Source organism: Arachis ipaensis, chromosome B04, assembly GCF_000816755.2.
Source record: "Arachis ipaensis cultivar K30076 chromosome B04, Araip1.1, whole genome shotgun sequence".
In the NCBI taxonomy this organism is placed as follows: domain Eukaryota; kingdom Viridiplantae; phylum Streptophyta; class Magnoliopsida; order Fabales; family Fabaceae; genus Arachis; species Arachis ipaensis.
In genome coordinates, this window is record NC_029788.2 from 21,968,058 (window position 1) to 21,979,048 (window position 10,991).

Sequence of the window (10,991 nt, forward strand, 5' to 3'; positions counted from 1 at the left end):
ATACAAAATATAAGTTAGTTTTAAATGATATAAAAAAAATAAAAAATATAAGTTAGTTTTAAATGATATAAAAAAAATAAAAAATATAAGTTAGTTTTAAATGATATAAAAAAAATAAAAAATATAAGTTAGTTTTAAATGATATAAAAAAAATAAAAAATATAAGTTAGTTTTAAATGATATAAATTTATGTCTTTTTTTTTAGTATTTTTTATCTAAACCTGCTTTTGAATTATATAATCTTAAACAATATTCATGTACTTTTGAATTATATAATCTTAAACAACATTCATTGCAATGCACACCGACTAGAATATATAAACCTTCTTTCTTTTTGAGATTCATACTGTGTTTAATAATTTAAAGAATTTTTGGGATAAATTAAATTTTGGGATAAGTTGGATTTTCATTGTATTGGTGTTGAGGAAGCAGTAGGACATAGGAGTGGCATCTATTTTTCTCTCTTCTATTGCTAATGCTTGTTGTGTGGTTATAGACCAAACTCACCAAATTGAGTATGGATAACTTAGTTTGGCTAGTTTGGTTTTGTAGTGCAGTGTATGAGAATCCTCAATTTGAGAAAAGAAGTATGTTTTGGAATCATTTGTGTTCTATTAATTTGTGTCATAATCAAGGTTCTAAAAACAGAACCGGTCATTAAACCGTTCTAGTTACTGGTTCATTGGTTTATAAATTTAACCGGTTCGACTGTAGTTGAACCGAAAAAACTAATTTATAATAAAATAATAAATAAAATATAAATAAACACATTAAAACATAATTATAGTTTAATATAAATTTTAAAATAGCATCCAAATTAAAAGTACTATATAAACAAGAATGTTGTGATTTCATTCGAATACAAACTCAAATCAAATAACAAAAACAACCAACCAAACATAAAATGTCAACATCCAAATTTGTCATCAATCATATTTATTCATATTCAGAATTTTATCACATTCATTCATATTCACAATCCCTTACCTTATTCTGCAGCACAAAAATTGAATTCAATGAAACCATTCATCCACTTGAAATGAAAATGGCAAATAAAACACCTGCTCTAAGAGGGACTTTTATCAATGTATTATAAAGAAGTAATGAATTGATATTGAACTTGGTTCAATTTGGAGTTTCTCTCCCTAACTCAAAGAGGGGTCTAACATTGGTGCTCTGGTTGAGAGGTTTCTTCCATTTTTTCATGGAAAAACAAATAACTCAACAATCTGAAGATAATTTCCAATATTCCATGGAAAAGATGGTTATGGATGGAGAATAGGCGCTCAATCCATTTGCCAATTTGGAAACATTCGAAATTGCTGGAATGAAGTTGCAGAATGCAAAATTGAGTGGGAAGAGATTAAAGCTAGACTAAGGCAACAACAGCAACCACCACAAATCGATCAAGAAGCAACCAAATCTCAGCTATCAACAGAACAAGAAATCGCAGCAGCATCAACAGAAATTCAAGAAGAAAGAAAGGCCTAAATCGATGCAAATTCAGATTCAACAAGCAATTTAGCAACAAATCCAACAACAGATCACAAATTCAATTTCACAAAATCAGTTCACAAATCAACAAGTCCAGAATATGGAATTGATAAAGAAGAAGAATCAGATTTCAATTTTGAATTTCAACCACAACAACAAGAAGAATCAACAGAAATTGCAGATCAAGCAGGAATTCAAAATTCAAATCCAGAAATTCAATAAAAAATAATTCTAAATCCAGAAAATCAAGTACGCTTAGAGACAATTGCAAAGAAAGTAGCAGATCGCAACAATAGTGGGAAAATCAGAACAACTTTCAAAGATTCAAGTAGAACCGCTTTTATCATGGGGTCTTCAGCAGCGGCTTTCGGCGGGGGTGACTTCTCCTCTCTCGCAGCTTCGGTCTCTCTCGCTTCCTTCCTCACGTGACAGCGACGACGATGGCTTTGCGCAGCTCCAACAAACCCTATCAGCGGCGGTGATGGATTGGCAGCGATGGAGGCACGGCAGCGACGCAGCAGAGGCTCCCTCCTCCCCTGCGGTGGCTGCGATTTTCGAAGGCTGACTTCGCGACGGTTCGTGGCTGCGCGAACAGAGCTAGCTGACGTTAGCACAACGGAAGTGGCGACGGCGGCGATGGCTGGACGGAAGTTGCGCCGGAAGCTCGAGGTGAGTGAGACTGGAGACGTGAGAGGTGAGAGTGGAGGCTCGAGAGGAGAGGGGTGAGTGCGTGAGTGGGTGAGTGCGTCTGCCGTCTGTGCTTCTGTGGGTGACTAGGGTTCCCCTTTGGCCCTTTCAGCATGCAAAACGCAGCATTTGGCCCAAATTTGAAAAACCGGCCGGGTCACGGTTCGGTTCGACCGGCCGGGTCACGGTTCGGTTCGATCGGTCGGGTCACGGTTCGGTTCGACCGATCAGTTTTTGACCGGTTCGACGGTTTAATTTCGATTTTTAAAATTGGCGGTTTTACTTTTTGTCCGAACTGTATTTGTCATTGATTCCTGGTTTGACCGGCTAGTTCGAACCGATTTTCAGAACATTGGTAATTTTAATTTGGTTTTGCCTCTTTTTTCTCTTTCTTTTCTGTTTAGTCACACAAAAAAAATAACATTCATTTTACTATAATTCATTTTGATATAAAATTACCAAATATAAGTTACGATTAATACCAACTCACTTCTAATCAAATCAAGTTTGTAAAATTAATTTAATACAAATTTTTATTTACAAATTTTAATCCAAATACACACTAAACTATTTTATATGTTAACCCTAAATTTGTGTTAAACTTTGAACAAATATTACATTAAAGAGTAAAACACTAAAACTAAGTTAANCATAATTATTAATTTTTTTATGAACACTAAACTTCTACCTCTTGTATGTTCTAACATAAAAGTTAATATTATTCCAAGAAAAAATTTCACATGCAGTTGTTTTTATGTAAAGTTAATAGTTAATAACGATAATTTAGTCAAATCTATCAAACCAAAGTTAGAAAAATCGAACCGAATTTATCGATTCAACCAGAAAATTGGTGAATCAGATCCTAAACCGATTTGGTTTACTCCTTAAACCGTTTAAGAAAGAAAACTGGTATGAACCGAATCAAACCGATCAAAACCGACGAGAACCGGTCTAACCGAACCGATTTGTTTGAAAAAATTTTTAAAATGTCTCCACCAAATTTTGAACCAAGAACCTTTTGTTGCAAAAGTAACTTCCACTCAGCCATTGCGCTTTTTAACATTATATGTGACAAATATTAATTATATAATATACATAAATATCTAATTTAATTTAATTTTTTCTCTATTTTTTAAATTAATTATATTTTAATTATATACCATTATTAATATAAATATAAATTTCACTAAAAATTTATTAATTTACTTTATCTATTTCAATGCTAGTATTGTGATTAAGGTTATTTATTTTGATATTAGTGTTAAAATTTACTGATATTATAGAAAAACAAAATTAAATTCGAAATTTGAAAATCAGTTAGGAAATAAGGTTAGAATTTTGAATTTATGGATAGGAACCTAGTAACCACCATCCGTTTGAAATTTAAAATATCCCAACTACCCTATTTCCAAATTATATAAATAGGGGAGCACCCATAGGTAGAAAATCACTCCTCTCAAATACTAATCCTCTCCTTTCTCTCTACAAAAAAAATAATATTCTGTGTGCAACACAAGAGGAAAGTTCGAAGAAGCATTAGGAAAAAGAGTAGGGAATTATGCCTTTCTCACTTTATGTTGGCATGTAGTATGCTCTAGTTATTTTTCTTCCATCCATGCATGGTTACTATCTTTCATGTGTCTCATGACATTAAGTACCTTTTTCTCATCCCTTATCTATATTGACTATGTCCATCTATTTTTGTCATTCATAATCTCTTGATTCATGAGTACATACTTTTTTACCATGTTTTATTTAATTATTTAGTATATCCTAATTTTATCCGATACATTTACATGACTTTTCATATCATTATATCATCAATGTTCCTTTAATGTTGAGAGTACATACCTTTCTACCATGTTTTATTTAACTATTTAATATACCCTAATTCTACCATGTGCATTTACATGACTTTTCACATCATTATATCATTAATGTTTCTTTAATGTTGAGAGTACATACCTTTCTACCATGTTTTATTTAACTATTTAATATACCCTAATTCTACCATGTGCATTTACATGACTTTTCATATTATTATATCATTAATATTTCTTTAATGTTGAGAGTACATACCTTTCTACCATATTTTATTTAATTATTTAGTATATCCTAATTTTATCCTGTGCATTTACATGACTTTTCATATCATTATATCATTTATGTTTCTTTAATGTTGAGAGCACATACCTTTTACCATGTTACATTTAATTATTTAGTATATCCTAAGTTTATCCATCTTTATGAATGTTTCTTGTATGACCCTCTTTTATGTATGCTTAAAATAACCTTGATTGTAAATTGAATTGAGGGAATGATCCTTCGGTAAGGGAATGTGACCCCAAAGACGAGATATCGAGATGATCCCTCGGTAAGGGAGGGTGATCGATCGAGATGATCCTTCGGTAAGGGAAGGTGATCGCCAAGACATTCGAGATAAGAACCTTCGGTAAGGGAAGCAGACTCTCATTTTATACCGATTTGAGCTCAATATCTTCCATAAAAGTTATAAGTTAAGAAAGGAGAAAACATGAATGAAAGTTTGATTTTTATGTTTTTTTAAGATTTATGATTATGTTGATGTTACTTAAGATGTTATCCTTCTATTTTCTTTCTATGTTCTTTCCTTTCTACCTATATGTTTTACGCTTTACAAGAGATTCATACTACATGCCATATCATACGCCCCTTTCTAAAAATTTCGCGGGCTGGAGTTGGATATGGAGGTGTTGCATAGCACTCCTACTGCGACGTTAGGTACTCATTCCTTTTCTTTTCCCATACTGTCTCTAGAGGAACATGGCACAGCGGATAGAGACGACGCAGTGCCTCCGAAGGTAACTTTTGAGTATGACCCCTCGAAGCACGCGTGGGTAGTTGCGACCACTACTACCGTACACCAAACTATCTACTTAGGTCGAGAGTTCGTGGAAGAAGAACCCCAACTGCCCGTCGTAACCTTCCTAGATAGGAACGCTTTAGCAATAAGGTGATGACCAAAGTTGATCCTAGGGATCAGAGCAAAGTCGACCTAAGTAGGAAGGTTACGACGGGCAGCTGGGGTTCTTCTTCCACGAACTCTCGAAGTAGATATTTTGGAGCACGGTAGTAATGGTCGCAACTACCCACGTGTGCTTTGAGGGATCATATTCAGAAGTTACCTTCGGGGGCACTGCGTCGTCTCTATCCGCTGTGCCATGTTCTTCTGGAGACAGTATAAAAAAAGAAAAGGAATGAGAACCTAACGTCTCAACACCTCCATATCCAACTCCAGCCCAGGATTTTTAAAAAGGGGCGTATGATATATGGCATGTAGTATGAACCTCTTGTGTAAAGCGTAAAACATATAGGTAGAAAGGAAAGAACATAGAAAGAAAATAGAAGAAGGATAACATCTTAAGTAACATCAACATAATCATAAATAAATCTTAAAAAAACATAAAAATCAAACTTTCATTCGTACTTTCTCCTTTCTTAACTTATAACTTTTATGGAAGGTATTGAGTTCAAATCAGTATAAAATGAGAGTCCGCTTCCCTTACCGAAGGTTCTTATCTCGAATGTCTTGGCGATCACCTTCCCTTACCGAAGAATCATCTCACTCGATCACCTTCCCTTACCGAGGGATCATCTCGATATCTTGTCTTTGGGGGTCACCTTCCCTTACCGAAGAATCATTCCCTCAGCTCAATTTACAATCAAGGTTATTTTAAGCATACATAAAAAGAGGGTCATACAAGAAGCATTCATGAAGATGGATAAACTTAGAATATACTAAATAATTAAATGTAACATGGTAAAAGGTATGTACTCTCAACATTAAAGAAACACAAATGATATAATGATATAAAAATTCATGTAAATGCACAGGATAAAATTAGGATATACTAAATAATTAAATAAAACATGGTAGAAAGGTACATACTCTCAACATTAAAGAAACATTAATGATATAATGATATGAAAAGTCATGTAAATGCACATGGTAGAATTAGGATATATTAAATAGTTAAATAAAACATGGTAGAAATATATGTACTCTCAACATTAATGATATAATGATCTGAAAAGTCATGTAAATACACATAGTAGAATTAGGGTATATTAAATAGTTAAATAAAACATGGTAGAAAGGTATGTACTCTCAACATTAAAGAAACATTGATGATATAATGATATGAAAAGTCATGTAAATGCATCGGATAAAATTAGAATATACTAAATAATTAAATAAAACATGGTAGAAAAGTATGTACTCATGAATCAAGAGATTATGAATGACAAAAATAGATGGACATGGTCAATATGAATAAGGGATGAGAAAAATGTACTTAATGCCATGAGACACATGAAAGATAGTAACCATGCATGGATGGAAGAAAAATAACTAGAACATTCTACATGCCAACATAAAGTGAGAAAGGCATAATTTCCAACTCTTTTTTCTAACGCTTTTTCGAGTTTGCCTCTTGTGTTTGCATAGAATATTATTTTTTTGTAAAGAGAGAAAGGAGAGAATTAGTATTTGAGAGGAGTAATTTTCTACCTATAGGTACTCCCCTATTTATATACATTTAGGGATAGGGTGGTTGGGATATTTTAAATTTCAAACGGAGGGTGGTTACTAGGTTCCTATTCATAAATTCAAAATTCTAAACTTATCTCCTAACTGATTTTCAAATTTCGAATTTAATTTTATTTCTAAAAGAGATGGTTGTTACACAACGTACATGAAATTTTTACATATTTAAAAGGAAACAAAGTACAAAAGCATATCTACAAACGGCAAGCAAATTCAAATGACCTTTTTTTTTTTTCATTTTTCATAGGCATTTCTATCTATAATTTATTCTATACTTTCTTCTAACATTGTGAGAACATAAATCCCTTCCACGAAACTATCGATAATTGTTATATAAATAATCCTTTATGTCAAAAAGGGAAACACTCACATGATAGGAAGATGTCATCATAAATTTTTAGATAGTTAATCAAATATATTTAGTCAAACATATTAATTTATTTAATAATTTACAATGCTATTTTTATTTAAAGATGTCATCATAAGAATATTTTTTTGTCAAAAATCATAAAGTTATCTATATCAAACAAAGAGAAAAAAAAGGTTCTCTTGTAGACTACCCTTAATAAAATTTCTCTTGCTTCACACAAGTTGTCCTATATAAACAATTTTGCAATGATCAACTCAGCATTAGTCGTCTTGTAGTATAGGAAGCATTTCAGAAGTATTAGTATTTTAATTATGAATCCCACCAATGGAATGGAGTATTGTACAATGTGTACAATAAATATTTATTTGGGTTAAATTTAAAATTAAAAATAAATAATAATTAATTAATTTAATTATTATTTAATTTTAATTACAAAAATATTCTCATGGTACATACTATACATCAATTATATTGGCTCCCATACTTTTCCTTTCAATAATGTTAGCTATTGATTTCAATCATAAAATATATACATAGTTGACGTTAATGGCTAAAACAATTGAAATGTCGGAAAATTTTGATGAGTATATATGTGCACATGCATGCTTCATGAACCATGAATGATGAACAACAAAACTCATGATAGGCTTATCCCTCCTGTTTGGTACCACCTGGAGGATCAAGTGAAATCCAAAGCAATGCAATTGTGATGGAAAGCAAGCCTGACCAGACATAAACAATAGTGGGAACTTTTCCTTTCCTACCCATCAATCCTTTAGCAAAAGGGTACATATGAGAAAGCACCCAAAAGCTAAAGAACAATCCCCCAAATAGCTTATTCCATTGTGGTATCACACTATAAACGGTCCTCAAAATCCCCATTATCACAGCAATAAGATTGATGATGATAATAGTTAGTGGCATTATAAAGAGACTAGTCCATTTCACTAAGTAAAGATCAGCATATACGTCCTCTTCATCTTCCCCTGCTGACTTAGATGTTAATGTGAAATGTATCTCCACCCCTGCTATCACCTTTAGCAACCCTTGAAGCACAGCAACAAGGTGAGAGCTTGTTCCTCCAATCACCCAAAACTGCTCGTTTCGCCACCACTCCTCGAGCGCAATGCCGGACCATTTCACTTCCAAGAGGGAGATCAATATGAGGCAGACGGTGATGGAAAGAAGGTAGAAGAGAAAAGTTACATCCAAACCTTGGACTATGAATTGTCCCGAGAAAAGGGACAGTGCTGGTAAGAAGCAGTAGACAACTAAAAATATGGAGGTGAAGGGGTAGATTCCGACATTGAGATAGGCGATTCGCTGTAAGAATTTGAGACGCCGGGTGGCGAAGAAGGCATTGTTTTTAGAGAAGAAGATTTCAACGGATCCTGTGGCCCATCTCAACACCTGGTGGAGACGGTCTGTTAGATTTATAGGCGCAGTGCCGCGAAAAGCGTCTCTTTTTGTGATGCAATAGATAGACCTCCAGCCACGGTTATGCATCCTATAGCCGGTGACAACATCCTCTGTAACAGAACCATAAATCCAACCAACCCTGTCTCCCCATTCTGTCTTATCCTCGTACCAGCACGAGATCACTGCTATAGCCTCGGCCACTGTTGGTGCGTCCATGGGTGGACGAGGCTTAAGCAGTTCTCCCGGTGGCCTTCCATTCTTGACGGATTTGTGATCAGCAAGTGGCCTTGCTTGGAACTCTGCTATGGGTATTGTATCTGTGAAAATGCTCGAGTTTCCGAACTTTTGTGGCACCCCACTAGATTCTGAATTGTTTTCATTTAGGGGTTGTGTGTCGTCGTCTTCTAGATTCAGTTTTGCTTGATTGGGGTTCCGGTTCACCTTGGTTTTTACCCGACCAAATAGTCCAGTGTGCTCCATGAATCTTGGTGGTTCAAATCCGTACAGTGCATACCTTCGAAACATGCAACCTGTCCCCACGTACATTGGACCTTGGAGTCCATCCAATGCTCGCATATTTCCTAATCAAAATGTTCATTGTTGATGAGCACATGGTTTTATATATATAGAACTCTAGAAGAGAGGTTGAAATGAAATGAATAACTTACCATCAAAGAAGACTGTGTTGTGATTAGCATAACGATCAGAGGGATCAATCCCTTCAAATCGTTGAGGAAATTGTATGTAACATACACGATCGCCACCACGGTCCATCATGTAACACATTCCTTCCCTAAGCACAATAGAATTATAGACGTAGTGGTCACAGTCCAAGTTGAGTATGAAGGGGCCATTGGACAAAACAGCCGAAGCTCGAACCATGGCGTTCATGGCTCCTGCTTTCTTGTTGTGGTCAAAACCAGGGCGCTTCTCTCTCGATACATATGCGAACATTGGAATCCTTATGTCCACACCAGTGAAGTCCAGTGTCTTCTCATCATCATATCCCATTACTGGGTCATGTTCTGGGACCTTACTCATTACCTGCAAGATTCCGGCATGATCACCCTTGGAGTGATCAGCACAAGGGGTGTACCAGGTGCCAGGCCAGTGAGTGCCATCAGCCATCCATGTAGCTTTTGGGACGTTCAGGGGTTGATCTTCTGTTCCTGCTACTCCGCCATTTTTTGCCTTCATTTCCTCTCTCTCCTTCTTCTCCTCCCTAGCATTGTACATTTCGCTCCTTTTCTTTATTGCCTCTGGGAGTCCATTGATTCTCACCTTAAATTCATCATACTCTCTCTTCATCCACCTTCGGTCCTTCACAAAATCTGGACGTTTCTTGTTCTTTGTTGGGTCTTTCTTTATGCTGAAGTAAGCATCTGGATTTCTAGGTTCAATATTGTGTTTTCGACAAAACGGTACCCATAACTGCCAGTCACATTAACAAATTAACTTTGAAAGTTTTTGCACAAGAATATTGAAATTTTTATAGCATACTATACATTAGCCTTGTTGCAAAAGAAATTTGTGTTTGAATACTTAGTTCCCATTGCTTCCTTCCTTTTTCTGTTTTGTCACGAAACTATTTCTACTAAAACTTAAGTCGATAAAAAAAAATACATAAATGATTATATTTCTAACACATTTTCGTAGGTAAGAAATTTTTCTATTTATGTGAAATTTTTACGTATATCTTTTTTCTTAGTTAACAAGATATATCTCTACCATATTTCTTTTGTTAATTCCATAAAGTATGTAAACAAACCTCAGCAAATTTGACAGCTTCGGCCATGGCTTCAAAAGTGAGTATGGCGCCGCCGTCATCTGAAATATAGCAGGAGACCTTCTCAATTGGATATTCAACACCAAGAATGGAAAGAATGGTGTTGGCAGTGACAAGAGGAGGCTCCTTTTCAGGGTCAGCGGTGGAAACAAAAACATCAATGCCAGGAAGGTCTGATCTTCCAGTAGGGTTAGAAGGAGATGGCTGCTCAAACTTGTCGTGCAAGGCAGCAAGGTCTGCAGCTCTGTTTATGGGGTTCATTTTTGGAAGCACATCAAGAAGCCATGAGATTGCAAACCAAATCTCACACACAATTGACATTCCCCACAACCACATTGCGTCGTAGTTGGGATTCCTAATTCGCCATGATAAGAAGAATGCTAGAATAACTATGCGGAATATCACCAACAATCTGTTCAAATCAAACCATTTTACTAAGTATAATACACTCGGTACATAGTATGTAAAACAAAATGTTATAAACATACTCAAAATACTGATTAGACATTTATATATAAATTATATTATTTACCTCATTTTGAATATATATTTAAATTTTGGTATTTATTTTATTAATTTTTTGTATATACATAATATAATTGTATATAATATATATTAAAAAAATATTATATGTATAGTAAAAATCAGTC

At 34.7% G+C, this 10,991-nt stretch overlaps 2 protein-coding genes across 5 annotated transcripts in view; both read right to left on the reverse strand.

The window, feature by feature from the left end:
* LOC107639126 (glycerol-3-phosphate acyltransferase 3) overlaps positions 1 to 2,266 on the reverse strand; it is an 8,714-nt gene extending 6,448 nt beyond the window's left edge. For 3 of the 4 annotated variants that reach the window (XM_016342552.2, XM_021120971.1, XM_021120972.1), the window contains exon 1: positions 1,830 to 2,266. The gene's annotated coding sequence lies outside the window, so the exon portion shown is untranslated. Of the gene's footprint in view, positions 1 to 1,808 lie in introns of all 4 variants that reach the window. The other variant, XM_016342553.2, reaches the window with a different exon arrangement.
* LOC107636239 (cellulose synthase-like protein D1) overlaps positions 7,587 to 10,991 on the reverse strand; it is a 5,433-nt gene continuing 2,028 nt past the window's right edge. The window contains exons 2-4 of the mRNA XM_021120970.1: positions 10,324 to 10,753; positions 9,224 to 9,986; positions 7,587 to 9,136 (exon numbers count right to left, since the gene is read on the reverse strand). Of these exons, the coding sequence (XP_020976629.1) occupies positions 7,785 to 9,136; positions 9,224 to 9,986; positions 10,324 to 10,753 (2,545 nt within the window). The 3' untranslated portion in view covers positions 7,587 to 7,784. The remainder of the gene's footprint in view (positions 9,137 to 9,223; positions 9,987 to 10,323; positions 10,754 to 10,991) is intronic.